General features: G+C 38.5%; 1 protein-coding gene across 1 annotated transcript in view; it reads right to left on the bottom strand.

Moving 5' to 3' along the window:
* The window catches only part of DCBLD2 (discoidin, CUB and LCCL domain containing 2), a 46,456-nt gene that overhangs the window by 7,540 nt on the left and 21,492 nt on the right, over positions 1 to 17,424 (bottom strand). The window contains exons 4-10 of the mRNA XM_062595820.1: positions 16,396 to 16,447; positions 14,959 to 15,031; positions 11,481 to 11,614; positions 9,955 to 9,995; positions 6,906 to 7,121; positions 5,153 to 5,277; positions 85 to 232 (exon numbers count right to left, since the gene is read on the bottom strand). Coding sequence (XP_062451804.1) covers positions 85 to 232; positions 5,153 to 5,277; positions 6,906 to 7,121; positions 9,955 to 9,995; positions 11,481 to 11,614; positions 14,959 to 15,031; positions 16,396 to 16,447 — 789 coding nt within the window. The remainder of the gene's footprint in view (positions 1 to 84; positions 233 to 5,152; positions 5,278 to 6,905; positions 7,122 to 9,954; positions 9,996 to 11,480; positions 11,615 to 14,958; positions 15,032 to 16,395; positions 16,448 to 17,424) is intronic.

Here is a 17,424-nt window from a genome sequence, read left to right as displayed (position 1 = left end):
AAGTTGCTAGGTAATCTTTACAAACATATTCCATTGCTTCACAGGTTTTGTCTTGCACAATTGAAAGGCTTTAAGTTGTCTTACCTACACTAAACTGACATCCTAGGAGTTCCACTTTCATTGCAATTTTCTGGTGCCATTTTAAGGGGTTAATCCTAAAAAAACGTGCAATAATAGGTGGAATGAAATTATTGCGAACTTCCTGGTAACATTCAGTGTTCCCTTGAAATATCTGGGGGAAAAAAAAAAGACTATGTTATAGAAGTAACTAACACTAAGTGCAACCAATTTTAGAATTTTAGTATTTTATTTACCAAAAGCAAGCAGTGCAGAATCCTGAGAATATTTCACTCCAGAACAGTGCTGTTGCACATCTCCACTCCCCCTGCCTTGCTCACACACAGGAAAAAAAGGGGGGGAGAGGGGAGAGGAGTAAGGGGAGAAACTTGGTATCTCTTGCCTTATTTCATATAAAGGTACTGTGCAATATTCTACTGCTGCTACCAAGGTAATACCTGTTACAAAAAATCCTGCATACTAATGCCATTGAGAAATAATTTTAAGTCAGTGCTGTCTTTGCTCTCTTAGTATTTTCCGCTCACTCTTCAAATATAGCAGGCAGTTTTGACAGTGGAAAAATAGGAATTACCGCTGCCTTTTCACAGTGTAATAGTTTAAGCATAGTCTGTTTTGTGAATGGTATTTTTTAGGAAGAAGTAGTATTTTTTAGGAAGAGACAGAAGTCACATATGTAATCACACTGTCCTCTAGTGGTTGCTGCCCACAAAGACTGAAGGACAAGCAAAATAAAATGTTTGAAGATTGTTAAGAATGGGTTAAGATGGGTTAAGAATGTAAAATCTCTAGTTTACAATCTCACATGGAATCACATTCAGTTCAGGAAGAAAACAGAGCAGAATTTGCATCAAGAAGGAGCTAAAGCTGATCAGTCACTGCTAGTCCTTGCTAGCCAAAGCATCGCTGGTGTATTATTCAGACATGAAGAACTCATGATTTGACAATACAGAATCGTTTTGTCTGGTGGAAATTTATAAACAATAAGCAGATAGTCAGTGAATGATGCAGAGCAGGCATATCTACAAAACTACAAACTAAGTTTTTCACTGAGCTATTTGGTCTAGCCTTTCACTGAGAAGGCTAGACCAAATACTCCATCCAGTAAACCATTTCATTATTTTCTTTGAGATGACTCTGGTTTAAGAGATTCGTGCCTGGGCTCCCTGATATACACAATATGTGCGTCTCCACTCTCCGCTTGCTTACACAAGCACTGTAAGCACTACTCAAGTGCAAGAATTCTGGTTTATCATTACATACTCAGTAACTGTCCTCATGTTTGGAAGCACTGACTGAGCAAGTAAACACAAGTCAATTTTAACTGCGTAGAGAATAAGAAATTTAAATATAAATGCCAGATTTCACATAGGAGTGGCATTGGTTTTTATTCATCTCAAATTAGTTACCAGCATTTTTATTTTTAGATAACCAGACAAGGCTACCAAACTAACTGCTAACCCATTCACGATACCAAAAAATTGTGGTACAAAAAATCTAGGTACAATTTAAAGTGCTGGGAAATGCAAGACATTTGCCTTGAAAGCATATAATGACTGTATTCTTCCCCAACTTACTGTAGTTTAGTTTTTACAAGTAAATGGCTTTCTGTGACATTTATCCTGTTTTTGAAAAGTACTCTGAATTTAAGCTTCTTGCTATACTTAAATATTCCTATAATGAATGGAGACAGATTAAATGGTGGGGCAAGTCTAGGCTGTTATTTTGAAAATGAATGAGTAATACAAAGACGAAAAATAGTCTACATGTCCAAATATTGACAATCTAATGACACATCACAAGAACAGAGACAAAACATTGGGTTCCAATTTGCAGCAACTTTTCCACATATGAAGGCTATTCCTCTATTACTGAACTGAAACACAGGAAGTTGCACCTGAATAGGAAGAAGATTTTCTTTACTGTGAGAGTGACAGAGCACTGGAGCAGGTTGCCCAGAGAAGTTGTGGAGTCTCCCTCTCTAGAGATACTCAAAACCCACCTGGATGCGATCCTGTCTAACATGCTCTGGGTGACCCTGCCGAGCAGGGAGGTTGGACTAGATGATCTCCAGAGGTCCCTTCCAACCTTAACGGTTCTGTGATTCTGTGATTTTTGTTTTTAGGCTGACAAATAGCTACAGCTCACACCAGAGGATTATTTCTTTCGATAAAGATGCAAATCAGAAGCAAAACACATCAGTGAATCTGAGAGGACACATATAATCCGAACTGCTGTACTATATTCTTCTCTGTGTTGTATCATGCCAGTTTCCACTATTAGGAAGAGGCACAAGCAGCATCCAGACACTTTAGCAACAAATGCAAAAGTCAAATAGAAAATCTACAAGTCTGTTTCTGATCTCCAGGAGCTGCCCAGCACTGTCTGACCATTAGTCTCACTTCAGGTTTCTAAAGATGAGCATGGAAGACTGAAGGAAGTCAGAATCACTGATGTTGGCTATTGTCTTCAGACAAGATTAACATTAAAGTAATTCCTTACTCCAGGCTTTTATTGTGACCAAGCTTTTGATGTTAAGTATCAGGACACTAACTCAACTTTGCCTGCAGTTCAGCATTTCATGTTCACTTGTTTTTTTGCACAAAAATTTGCTTTGCTTTTTTTGTATTTGCTTAATACAAACAGTGCAAGTATACTGAAGAGAAACCACTTTCATATTCCATTTAAACTTCCTACAAATGCCTCTGTGCTTTCAAACTGATCTTTTCAATAGAGCAACCTCAGCCTGTCATCTCTCCCCAATCCAAACATTTTCTTCTGTTTTACAGATAAAAATGTTAAGAAAATGAGTACTAGCACACCTCTATGTGATTGATGATAGTTTCATCATTGAGGACTGCAGGAAATCCTTAGAAAATCTTCCAGTCTTCTAAACACCACAGACAATCATTGTTAGTCAGTTTTAATCATTTTTCAGAAAGCAACTGAATAGTAACTCTTGATTTGTCTGGTGTGCAATTATACAAGACTCAATGGGAGAAAAAAGTGCATAAGCATCTAAAAGCAAAGCTGTATCAAATGAGATCAAGCTAGAAAGATGAAAGTAAAGATTAATCATACTGATTGCCTTTTTTTGTGTGTCACTTCAGTATTTTCCCTCACAGCCAATACTTTTTGCATATGTAGTCACATTTATACATTGTACATGACAAACAGTGCAAATAAAAAAAGAAAAACCTGTATCTATCTATAATACTTAAGATCCACATTTTGTTACCCTTCATGAAGTTGCAAGAAAAAGAAAGAATATGCTCGGACTATAATGCAACAGCAGCAAAAATTTCTTAGGAAAATAATCATATTAAAAACGAAGCCTGAATCTAGGAATTTCTAGCTAACCAAGGTTTTACTATAAGGCCAGAAGAGGGCACTCAAAAAACTAGAAAAGCAAAAGGGGTGGTGGTGGTGGTTTGTTTTGGATACTTCATACTAACAATCTGTTTGTTAGTTCATATGTAGATTTAAGGAGATGGACCAATCCTGGCAGTCACCAATGTCTCCTCCTTTCAGGATGCTTTCCTGCTGTCATTATGTCCAGTAGTTAGAAAATCTCTTAATTTCACAAGCAATATACTTTTACATCTCACCTAATCAACAGGAGGGTTGGAAATGCAACACCAAAGGTATTTTTAACACCTGAAATCTTTTCAGGTGTTCCTAGGCAGAAGTCTGAAGCTCAGACTGCTGAGCTGGTTAAAACAGGTACTTGGGAAACTTAACTACAGCACTGGTCCGCAGCACGCTCCTGCTTAACAAGAGCTGCAAGCAAATGCAAAGGTTTTAGTTTCTTATTTCATCTGCTGGCAGGACGCTCTGTGGCTTTTAATCTATAGGTTGGGGACCATCCGCAGGGACGGGGGCTGGGGAGAAACAGGTAGCTCCCAGCAGAGTACTGCTTGTACGTCCTTTGCCTTATGACCACAAGAAAGAGAATCTGGAGACAAACTTGAAGGAGGGAGACAGAGTGGAAATGATCGTCATACCCCACCTGGAGGCACTTTTAATCCATTCTAAGCAGAAGAAAATCAAGTATGGCTTATGATTTACCCTTCTTAAAATTCATTGTGCTTTTATCTTTCTAAAAAGGAGAAAAGTGGACTAGGAATTTTTATGGAGGGAAAGCATGCCAAGTACTTTCTTTATAGCTGACATTTGCAAGCTCCCTCAGTAACTAAATAAACCAAGAAAACCAAATACATCTTCAATAGGAAGTCTGAAAATGAAAGAAAGACACCGATTTAACAAGATGAACTGACAAAGGATCCTAAATGAACTAGCTTTTCTGTTCCATTTGTATATGATACCACAGGCCTATGAAAGTAATAGGAATTACATCTAATAATTTTAAGAAAACCGAGAAAATCATAGTTCTAGTGAGCAAGAATCCCATCTTTTTTTAACAAAATCTGATGTGAAATACTGGGAAGAGGTAGTGCATTAATAATCTCATTTTTACTACGTAGTAAAGTACTGAGAAATTTTAAACACGGAGAATGAAATTATCTTGTTACTAACATTAGTATTTCTTGAGGCAAGTAAGCCTTTGGAATCACTGCATTTTTGTTTTTTAAACCAAATTCCCTTCCACAAGGAGAGTCTTCATCATAATAATCAACTAAGAAACTCACCAGTATTTTGTCAAATAAAGAAATATTAACAGAAAAATTACAAAAGGAGGAAATTATATAACCTTCTAGTAGCTATACTATGCCCAGAAGATGATGAGAGTCAGAAATCTTAATTTTGAAAAATAAAACCCGTTTTGAAAGAAGTCTGATCTGCAAGGGATGCAGTAACAAGCAGCCTATTCCTAGCAACAGAAGCTTCATGTAAAGAATATTCCCATCTCCAAATAGTCATCTCTGAATTTCTACACTGTTATTCAAATCTTTACATATTTGTACATTTTCAGATTTCCTTCTGTATAAATTCTGCTTATGCTTCAAATTACACAAAAATGTAGTTACTTAACATTTCCTCACCATACCAAAACTGGTCATATTTACAATTTTGAAATTTATACAGAACATACTTAGAAAATATGTGGTATTTTTACCTTATCTCTATCAATGCCAAGTTCTCTGTACATTGTCCATTTCTGTGCATCATTACTGTATAAAATTCTGTAGGCTGACACATAATAGTAGTACTCAGGTAAGGTTGACCCAGTTGTTATAATACCTGTGAAAAACAAAGGTTTCCTGTTATAGAAAAGCCACATACTAGTTTGTGAAAATTTGATATATCAGCTTTTTAATCCAGTTATATAATTGAGCAGAATCTCCACTAGTCCAGTTGTATTTGGAAAAGTTGTTCATACAAGACATCAAGATCTGCAACGCCTACAGTAACTGAAACGTCATAAATCACTCCATTTACTTTTATATTTTAGTTTTCATGATACAACTTTCCTAAGAACTTTTCCCCATTTTTTGATGGTTCACAGCCCAGTTCTGGCCTGCAGTTGCAAAGATAATGCCACTCTTCCCTCTTTTTTTACTGACAACCTAGAAGAACTTTTAACAGAACTGTAGCTTCCTAAAGCAGGCGCTTCAGTATCAGTGAGACACAAGAAAGGTGTTTTATAGAAGTTTATTTGCACAGGAATTAAAGTAGTAATGTAGAAAAAGAAATACTCCTGGGGAGGTGACAACAGTGGATACTAGTAAACCTGAGCTGTATAATGACAGGAAGCCCCACTGCTGCAGCAGAGGGTACAGCTGAGATTACAGCATTTCCTACAGTTGACAAAGAGACAAACCCAAGCCGATCAAAGGAGGATGCTTTAGAACAGGCTTAAAGCCAGCACTTCTAAAAAGCACTCTGAATTTTGACTTAAGTCAGGTTGCAAACACGACAATTAACAACAGGGAAACAGCTCTGAAGGATTAAATCAAAAAAAGGAAACACCAGCCTTAGCACAGAGGACAGAATAGCGGCACTACCCCTTTTCAGAGTCTCTTTTTAGGCTGTCCTTGAAGTGAACGCCAACGTGCAGGCGCCTTGGTGCTTCACTACTTGGCACGAGCCACGCTGCCATCAACTGCATCAGTAGGCAACCATGCACTCACCCAACCCAAAAGTGTGAAGCAAACCATCCAGAGTGCCAGGGAAAACAGCACATCCAGCTGCCTCTCCACGCAAACACTGCTACTGAATCACAGTGGACAGGCCAATACAGTCTTGGTGAGCAATAGCAGAGCCCAGTCCAGATTCTGGCTGCATCAGTCTGCATCCTTTGGTCCATTTGCTCAGGGAAAACACAATGGACTCTGCTACCACCCCAACCTCCAATCCAAGTTCCACTTCACGCAGTGAGATGAAGGAGAAGCTGACAGCTAGTTTACTCTTTCCTCTGCTTATCACATGGTTGCCATTAACTGCTGTCATCTCCACTTATGGATTTACTGCTTGCTTTCTAGGGAAATCTAGAAGCATGAGTCAGGCTATTGGTATCAGAGGTAATAGTAGACTGAGCTGAACTGAATATAGCTTTGCAGCTCCAAGGAGATAATCAGCAGGAATAGGGAAGCCTCAAGGCTCCAGTAAAAAGCACAGGAATCACTTCAACAAATTCTGATGAAAAGGGCATTTTCTACTATGAAGCACAAGCAGTTCACCACTGATTATAGGCTTTTCGGTATATTAGCTAGGACATGGAACCAACCTTGCTGTAATGGCAATGAAAAGGTACCTGGATTTTATCCAGAACCTAAGCACTGGAAAAAAGATGTTAGTAGCCCACCTTCCCTTCTCCCTGCCCCCCCCCCCCCCCCCGAATAAAAGCCACACCAAGTTCACTTACTTACCTGTTATTCTCTTTTCCTTATTCAAGTCTATCTGCAACCACTGATGCTCATCACTGATAAAGGCAGCCCAAGGAGGCCCAGGCCTTTTCAGTCTGGCATTCTCAGGTTTCCAAATGTTCACTTGTCCTGCTTGGTCAGACCACTCAAGAATAGATGATGCCATAATCTGGGAATCAGGGATTACTCCAGACTCCATCCCCAGTGTCCCATAGCAACCTAAGCAATGAAAAAGGTGAAGATTCAAAATGAAAATGAAGGTTACACAATGATTTTATTTGCTCAGAGTTTAAAACTTGACATGCAAACATTACAAAATGACATCTACATTCATTCTGTAACACCACCACTACTGACAAAACTCTTGCTCTTCTCCTGCTTACGTCCAGTGATGCTGGAACAAAACTTCTGGTCTCCAATATTAAATGATTTTTTGCTGGCCCAGGACTAATGTGGGTATTCTCTCAATTGCTGCCCACACTCAGCACTAGAACAAATCCTTGGGGTAGCTATCATGGTGTAGAAGTCCATCACATGGCTGATGCAGGGTTGGGGAACAGACTACTTGGTCATCGATTCCTTTTTGTGCTTATATAATTTATTAACCCTATCTCAATATCACAATATTAGTTCAAATAATACAGTGAAATGTACGTAGGAAGCCATGTCATAATGCTCCCCTTCAGAACCTCCTGGAAATAAACTGTATATTTTGGCACCATTATTACCAAAAGTTTCTTCCCACATCATAGTCCTCTGATGGCTAGAAAACATCTCCTAAAATCCTGGCTAAATCCCTCTGTGGTGAGTGGATATCCATTTGCTCTTACACAGATCGTTTTCTGCAGTGCCAGTGGGATTCCCCTCTCCAACACGTGTTTCCTGGACATATTGGCAGAGAGCGTTTGCCTTCAGTTGGACTGTCTGTCCAACTGCTGCCCTTCTGCTGCGGGGCTGCCCCTCTCCCTGCAGGCGTCCGCGGTCTCCTCCCCACCAGGTCTGCGCAGAGCGACCTGCAGGTGCGGAGCCTGCAGGCGTATTCCAGCAAGGCCCTGCCAGTGCCCCCGGCGATGGCGTTAAGACCTCCCCATCTCTGCTAGAAATACTCTGACTGCTACGGTGGAGGATCATGTTAGCACTTCACTATATCCCCTGTGATCAGAAACCTGAATCCTTTCCATCATCTTGCTTCCACCAAAGTGCTGCCAGTTTTCAGCAGAAACGCCTCCATCTCTAGGTGCCTGACCTAGTATGTTTTGTTCTACGACTCTTCAACTACTTCAGTCTCCAGATCAGTCAGATCTTCCCATACAAAAGTTTCATCTTCCTCTGTGCTGCCCACACCTCTAACATTAGTAACGTACTCCTTCGTTTTGTGCCAAGTCATGCAATCAACCCCTCTGGAAGAACTGCGCTAGTAACTTCACCACAGTCAGATAATCCTCATTTATGCACAATACATAGCCCTTTTTGTCCTTCAGGTAACTTCTGACCCACCCAACTACACATATTTCAATCAACAGCTTGTTTCTAGCTGATTCAGTAATTTCTCAAATGTTTCACTGAAATCCAGATAAGCTAGATCACCATTCCCCTTGTTGAGAAATCAGTTATCAGAAAAAGATGTTAGCTTCTCCAGCCTGCTTTTGGGAAAAGCCATATGCCATTTTGTCCTATTCCTTCCTATTTCCAGGCCATTTAATTTGTTTTGTAAGTACTATCAGAATACATTTTGAAGACAACCCCCACACACACACTCCTTGAGGAACTAACGTGTCTGTAGTTCTCTGATCACCTTGTTCAATACTCTCTCTAGTCATAAGGTTACCAGACATTCAGTTCCTTGTTCCAGCTCTTGCAGAGGTCTGGGAGAGAGGTTACTAGAATATTATGTGCATTATATTTTCTAATTTTTGCTCAGCTGTATTATTTTCATCTCAAAACACTCACACCCAGCAGCTTCCTGCCTTTATCTCCCCATGCAGCATGACTGACCTTTATTAATATATTAGGCAAAGTATTTGTTTACTTTGCGGGGGGAGTAATGTATGTGACTTTCTATATTTACATTACTAAATACTGACCCACTGCTTCTGTTATGGGTTGGGTGGGTTTTTTTGAATCGTTATTTAAAACATCATTAGTTATGAGACTAAGAAAAGGCCACTATTTTCATGGTATTTCTAACATTCTTTCAAAGATGACATTTAAAATGATCTACAGAGAAGCTAGTCTCCTTTTAGAAAACCATAGCTAATTCATCTGGAAATATGATAATCAATTCAAAGCAAAACCATGGAAAGCAGTAAAGCTTTAAAAAGCAGCAACATGTCATGCCAAGCAGCAACATGATGCACAACTGTGTAACAAGATGGCAGCCAAGGAAAGTCACAAAGAACACAAGTGCAGGTAAAGAAACAAATGTAGAAGGGGAACAAGGAAGTTGAGGAATCATTTTGGCTTTTCTGCTAGCTTTCCTAAGAGATAACAAAGAAACTGTACAGAGTAAAACTATTTCCAAAAAAAAAAAAAAAAAAAAAAAAAAAGAATACACATTTTTTACAAAAAAAGAAAAAACTAGAATGTGCCAAGCTCTGCTTTACCAGTGCTTTTAAAGTATGGAAGTCTCTTTAAAATGGATTATAATACAAGAACAAAACACAAAAGAATCTTTCTGAAGATGAGCAAAGCTTACTAGTAAGCAGGAAAAGATGTTAAAAGACAGCTGGCAGGACAACCACTCCATAAGCCTGAGAAGGCAGATTTAAAAATATATAGCATTCACTAAACAAACAGATAAGACTATAAGCTGTTGAATAAAATTAAGTTTAAGTATTAAATACTGTATTTGTTTATGTATACATGAAGCACTGGGCAAACTTGTCAAAGCAAGCTAGTAAGTAAATTAAAAAATACACACTACTGAGGAATGCCATTAAAAAAACCCTTACTAACCAGAACAAAACATAAGAAATAAAACACATGCACACTTATTTCTACTCAGAATATTTGTGCAGAAATAGCACCATGGAGCACATGTGATTATGCTTACCGCTTGTCTTGAATGTGAAGAGACTGGTGGATAATGGTCCCCTGCAGAGAACAAAAGAAGCTGGGTTGTGTGGTAGTCAGTGGGCAAAACTAAAACAAACTGTTCCTCTTCTGTTTTTCTTACCTGACTCCTTGCCATTGAAATCTGTGCACCTATGCCCAAATAAGCACTGTGTCACAATTAAAGTAACATTTCCCATTACCAAGTTGCAGCATTTTAAATGCAAATCCCTTTTCATTTGAAATCTAGTTGAGAGATACAATTTGTATTAAAGGCTTTCAAATCAAACATCCACCCAGCAAATTATAAGAGGTTCATTAAAATGCTTCGGTTTTTAAAGGTAAGCTAATAATAGAAACAATAATCAGTTTCCTTAGATCACTTTCGTTCCTGGGGCTTCTGAGATAAAATGTCAAGTTACACTAGTTTCCCTTGCACAATAACCTTCTTCCAAACACCCCCACACAGCTACCATGGAAACACCATTATATTAATTGGAATGCAAGCGCTGTTCTGCAAGTTCCTGTATTTCAGCTAAAGCTCTCATGCTTCAATCTTGGAGAAAGTCTAAGGGGAAAAAAAGATCAAGCTTTTGATTTTCCAAAAACATTGTATTCAAACCCTCAGTAATTTCCAGCATCTCCAAAATATGATGTATTGATACTGCCAAAATCCCCAAGAATCTGTTACTCATTATTGAGATTTCATCTAACCATTTCGCAAAGTGAGTCTTCCCACAAATGCACATAGCCTGTTCCTAATGCTGACTGAGCTCTCTAACCTAACATCAGGACTTTCAGTACAAAACTGCACTCTCTAATTTAGTGGAGATGACCAAGCTTGTGCATCAGATTCTTAACACTAGTGTCACTACCGAAACAAAACAGTTGTTACTGCCCCCCCCCTTTTATTGGGGGGGGGGAGGGGGTGGAAGGAGGTTATAAAAAAAGAGAATAATTCCTATAGTTCCTACATTTCATATTGGATGATGCTACAGCTTTGGGGGGGGGGGAAATCCTCTCCCCCTTTTCCCTCAAGAAAATCCCACGTACATTGTTCTGACATGAAATCAAGATTAGCACTGTGCAGAACCATCCTGTGATATTCAAAGTTTTATGAGAAAAATATTATCCACCTTATATATCTATTTTTTCCTTCTTTTTATAGAAAGGGAATGAGAGCATCTCATTAGAATAAAAAATGAGCTAGGAATGACAAACTAGGAAAAAGAAACTGGACTGTAAGTTGCATTCAAATTATTGTTTTATACAGACAGTTGATGTTTACATCTATATCCTGGAAGGTAAAATTCCTTGTAGAATTTGGAAAAGTCAATCTTTACAGTCTAGAGGTTAAAAAAAACAACCAAACAGATAATCATGCCACAGCAAGTGAGCCTATGAGGACCTTACAGAACAGAATCCGCCCACGGAACAGGCAGCTCCATGAACTGAAATTACTCCCAATATCAGATGTTGCCAAGATCTACAGTGCTAAAATAAGGAGGACGTAAGAAATACACTTACGCTTTTGACGTGACATTGTTAGCCAGAGAGCCTTCATAATATGGAATGCCTTTGCTGATTACAACGTTAATTTGGCCACCCAGAGTATTTGATACAACGCCTGCATGAACACCAGCCATGCAAAGTGATGAAGACTTGAAGAAGGAAGAAGAAAAATATAATACTACATTGTAAATAAATAATTGTAACTAAATATTACACTGTACATTGTATATTATAAATAGTCCATTGTCTAGTCAAATTTTTTATTCTTATTCCTTAAAGAAATTGTTCTTATTTAATTGTATTCCTGTTATTTAGAAGTTATTAATCTTTGTTTTATTATGGAATTTATAAAAGCACAATATGCAGTTTTTACATTTCACTGCTACCTAGCCCGGGCACATTTGGAATGTAACACCTGTGATCAGATAGGCATACGCAAACAGCAAGGTGAACAAGTCTGAAGAAGTCAGGTACTAATTGTCAACTTAAACTAAATCTTTTACACCAGACAACAGAAGTGCAATACATACATAATCTTTTAATAGAAGGCACACTAAAAGTTCGTTACGTCGTGATTAAGGACTGATGCATTGCTGATTTTCTGATGTTTAGCAGATGGGTTGCATTTCTTGTTTTAACTCACGGTTGAACATGGTATAACCATCCATCAATCTGACCCATATAAATGTACAGTAATATGTGAATAAAATTTGTTCTAGGGATTCCTATCACCTATGTTGTACAGGCCAGTTGAGATAAGTCACTCAAAGCCTTTTTGCAGGATACCCTGTTCCTCCCTTCTCCCCCAGAAAACTGCTAGCCCAGATCTGCAAACACATGTAGTGTCGTCACACTTTTCTGACACAGGACATACATAACTCTGCAAGTCAACATTTACGGCTCAGTTGTCAAGTGTTTTAGAACAGGCCCTCAAACCTGTAACAAGGCTAGAACAAAACTAGCAGGAAAAAAAAAAAGAGAGAATATATTTTAAGCACTACTACAGCATAATTTTCTCCAACATTTCTCCACAAATTAAACAAGTTTAAATAGACTCACAACAGAATAAAACATCACCTACCACTCAGTCATCTACGACTGGATTCCCTGGCTTGCCAGGTAGCTCTGCCGCAGGCAGCAGAAGTGTCTCACTATACCCAGGTGTTCGATCACAGCCGGGAACGAGCAGAGCAAAGCTCTGCTGCCTCCTGGACCAAAGCTAGCCCAGGAGGCCTTCTCCAGTGCAGAGGCGAGTCCTTCTGCCCCAAACAGGCTCGACAGAGAAGTCATGGGCTGAGGAGCAGAGAGACAGTCTAGCTGCAAAAGGCTCAGCAGCCCTCGCTTTGCACCTGTCCCTGTGCCGAATCACAGCGGTGTCGCTGCACTGCCTGAACCACGTTTCCCGGAGGATTTGTGGCTACGGGCAGCGCAGCAGGGAGATACACAGTTGTTACCAGGTGCTCCCGCAGCGTGCGGCACTGGGTACACAGAGATACACAGTGACTCTGAGGCCCCTTGCTCACACCAGGACTGCTGCCAACCTGAAGAATTTTATAAGCTCCAGTACGGTTGAGTTATCTGCGAAGGGCCACCTGGGTATCCCCCATACACCTTCCAGTAGCCATATTTAGCTTTTTATTCCTACTGGGATATCCCAGCCCTGACTTATCCAAGCCAATGAACAACAGATGGCAACTGCAGATTTACATTTAACAGCTCCTGCCCCAAACCATATCTACTGCTAGCGCTTACTGCTAGGCATGTTTGCTGTACTGCTCTGCCACCCAGTCCACTGGCTGCTATTCAGCCTCAGCATAATACTTCGGTTTGCTTAGAGGGAAACCAGCAGGTCTGCTTTACAAAAGGGAGGCTTCATGGATGAATTTCTCATATTATTTCAAAAACAGAACAACCTTCTCCGCTGTGGTTCCTTGAGAAACAGTTGCATGGTGCAGCAGCCCAGGACAGCCCTATGTCCCAGGCACACTGGGGAAAAGAACTGCTCGCTGAGACTTTTCCAAAGGTAATTCTCCTTTCTGTTCCACATCCCCAAAATATCCCCAAAGATTTCCAATAAATGTAATTAGGTCTGGCTCATCCATTCAGCTCCCCTTCCCTTCTTGCTTCTGCTTGGAAAGAACGGGGGATTCTGCAGTCAGTGGAGGGCTCCTCCCTGCGCACCAGAAGATGTCAGCAGTGAGCGCTCCAAGTCCCCAGGCTGGTGGGTGTCACGCACAAATGATTCAAGGTTTAGGGTATTTTTAAACCAGAGAGCAGCTCAGCTCATTAGAAAGGGCTGCAAGCGAAATATCTACCTGAAACTGAGTCTAAAGTGAAGGCCAATTTCATTTTCTTCTCCACAGCTTGATTTCTGGGAAATTCTCTGCCTTCTATTCAGAGCAATAAAGTATAAAGAAAGAAAGTTCCAAAGGATTTATTTCCTTTTTCTTCTACAGAAACAAGTTTTTCCAGATTTTGTGAAAAAAAAATCCCTACAAGTAGAACTCCTAGCATGCTGCAAATCTGTTAGGCAGAATATCAACTTCATCTTATTGATAGGCTCAACAATTATCTGAGTGCTATTCAGGGAGGAGTCACTGTGGGCCAGCACACATAACATACGTGGTGGCAGTATTGCATCTGGGCCTGGGGTTTACAGATATTTGAGAAAAGAAAATCAGAGACAGGCATACTTTAAGTTCATGTTAAATACTAAAAATCCTTGCTTACAGAAATTTTAAAATTCTTTCATTTGTACTCAAGCTAACTGCTTATTAAAATAATAAGTAGACACAGAATTTTAATTTAATTAAATAGCAAAATAATAATCATTTAAAAATAAACAGAGCAAACAACTTCCAGTCCTATGGCAGATCAGCTAATTCAGTTACAAAAGTTTACATCTGAAAAGTAGTGGCAAAAGTTTTTGCAGAGTTTTAAGTAAACAGAACATGTCTAAAGATGTTACCTGTCAGTTTATAAAAGTATTCATGTTATAATGCTAACTCTCCTGTTTTGATTCGCAACCAATTTTATAACTGCTGAGTGTCGAAAGTATTTCATATCTCATTTTGTGATAGTAAATTAGATAACCAGTGACAGGCTTTGTGCAGAGAGGTATTATGGTGTCAGAAATTAGAGGACACTATTAAAAAATGTCTTTCTCTTTATAAATGTGACCTTTACACACTTGAGAAAGCCAACAAAAACAAAATGGGAAGCATGAAAGAATATTTTGGTGATCCACCTTTCTCAGCAGACTTTACAAAAATGTTTGAGTTTCAGTATGCTACGCCACTTCTTGGAAATGGTCGCAACTGAAGCACCAGCCATTTAGCAGCTGTGTAAGAAATCAGTAGCATGCTATTCACTTTAAGAGGCACAGCTTCCAAACCCAGGCAGCAGAGTTAATGCAGATATCTATAATATAATTTCAATCACATATGCATTTTTACCAAAATTCACAAAAGCCCATATTATTCAGTTTACTTACATCTCTGTATCCATGGGGTATAGTCCCAGAAATATCAGCAAAAGGAATCACACATCCAGCTGGACAATACTTACTGGAAGAGAAAAAAAATACCAAGTCAAGATATGCAAAGGACTACAACTCTTATAAAAATTTTGTTTAAAAGAGGCAGTATTTTTTGATTTGCAGTATACTATATTGTCATTCACATACCATTATGCAATGATAACTCCTAATTTAACACAGATATCAAACTAGACAAGGATATATTCAGTAAGAGAAGTACAGAACGGGAGAACAGGCCTTTGAGAAGACAGTTAAAAAAAATCTGAGGTGAAACAGACACTTCCAGTTTGAACATAGTAAATTAATAAAGCAAACATTTTATAATAAAAATACTGCATGACTTATGAAAATTGGAAATCACTTGCACACATAAGTACCAATATTTGTGAATTTATTTTATCAATTAGGACTTTCTGTCTACACATTCTGCATCTTTTAAATAGTGCATCTGAAAAGTAATGCTATGTTATGATAGCTTCTAGCAATGCTTTGATTATAAAAGAATGACCAAATTCAACTTATACCACTATCTCATTGAAAGTGAATAGAAAGATATCCACACCTCTGATGCAAGTCCACATTCACATGCTAGTGCTATTATCCTGTGCATATAAAAACCATTAAATCTTAAAGATTCAAAAGTGAACATTTTCACTACAATTCAATAACAACTGAAGGTCCATGGAAGTGGTGGGATCTGGAGACTGCAGCACACGCTGAGTAAGGGCAGAAGCTACAATGACAGCCTTGTTTTGGAGCTTGGGAAAATGAAAGAGAAATGCAAAGGTTGCACCTTGAAAGTTTTCATGATGCCAGGATTTAAGTTCTCCAAAATGTTAAGTCCACAGACTTCATAATAGTCTGCAGCTTTAAACACTGCCCTTACTTCATATGAAAGTGGGGAAGAAAAAAACAGGGAAATGACTGTGTTTCCTTTATCAGAAGGAACAGCATTTTATGTCTCTACAGAACCTCATTATTTCAAACCAAACTGTGAGATGGGTTTGTAATTTTTTAACCCATTTCACAGTTTAGTGTTCCTTTGAGAGTTATAATATGAATTTCAGTATCCAAGGTGCATACATGCTGTAATACATGTTTATAAAAGCAATATTCTTTCTATGGGAATGAGATACTCTAACAGCTTCTATGTGTTAGTGCAAATTAATGGGGTTCTACCACATACTACATGTAAGGTAAAAAAATGGGAGAGAGGGAGGAAGCAAGAGTGCAAATGTCAAAATTATTCAGCTCTAATTCTAATTACTTTGTTTCTTAAGTCTTCTGGATAGCCAGCTTTCAAGATGCATCAGGTGTAAGTAACAGAGTGAACAAGAAACATTACAGTGACTTCAGTAGAGAGGACGAGTAGAATGGGTAAAACAGTCTTACTTGAGTTCTGGTTCAGAAAAGTGACTTGCATTGTCTAAACAGGTAATTAGGTCTGGAAAGAAAATATGTCAGGTCAAGAGGATGATAAAGACAACAAGCCTAAGTCTGACTTTTAAAAGTGCACCAGAAAAAAAAATCATACACCTGAGCCTCTCTGGCTCAACCAAAAGTCACAGAATGAAAAGGCATATTCTTGTGAAACAGTATCACTGCAACAGAGTTTATATTATAGTAGAACCTTGATAATTTGTCTGGGAAACCCACTGAGAATATTGTGTTGGCAAGAAAAGCAGCACTAAAAACATACTCACTTTTTGTGCAGCTTAATTTTCATGTATAGCTATGTTTTATAGAACCTATGAAGGCAATAAATATATGCTCTGTTCACATGAAACAGAAAAGTAAAATAATATGCTAGTCAAACAGGCCTGAGTTTTAAGCATTTAGCAGTCCTGCAGCAATGAAAAGAGGTAGCATGGGGAAATACAGTGCCACATTACTGGCACTCATGACTGATACCTCAAATCTTATGGTTCTGTCTGCTTTGTATCAGCACAGACTGTTAAGCCTAAAATACAGAGAAAAATATCAGAAAATCCACATAATTAACATTAAAAATGGAAATTCTTCATCTATTCCCTTTAGAGCTATTTCTAGTAAAGGTTTTCTCAAACTTTGTGCCTTGCAAAGCAATTGCTGACAATCCTTTGTTTCTTTACAGACTGTGTAAGTTATTCATGTTTACAATCAGTGGAAAGAGATGCAAAACAAATACAGTAGCTTCTTCTAAAGGCTAGAGTCACCAAAAACACGGAGGAAAAAAACAGAAATGGCAAAGAAAACTAAAAATTAGTGAGTAGATTATACAATTAAAGAGTTACAGGAGTATAGGAAGCTGTTAATGAAATAAAATTTTCCATGAGGTGGCTTTGTACAAAATATATATATGTTCTGTAAGAAAACCTTTCAGAATTGATTGTTGATTATTATATTCTGATTAAATGTATTTCATTCTTTATCTAGACAGCT

Source organism: Rhea pennata, chromosome 1, assembly GCF_028389875.1.
Source record: "Rhea pennata isolate bPtePen1 chromosome 1, bPtePen1.pri, whole genome shotgun sequence".
Taxonomy (NCBI): Eukaryota; Metazoa; Chordata; class Aves; order Rheiformes; family Rheidae; genus Rhea; species Rhea pennata.
This window is presented reverse-complemented; position numbering and strand designations above follow the sequence as displayed.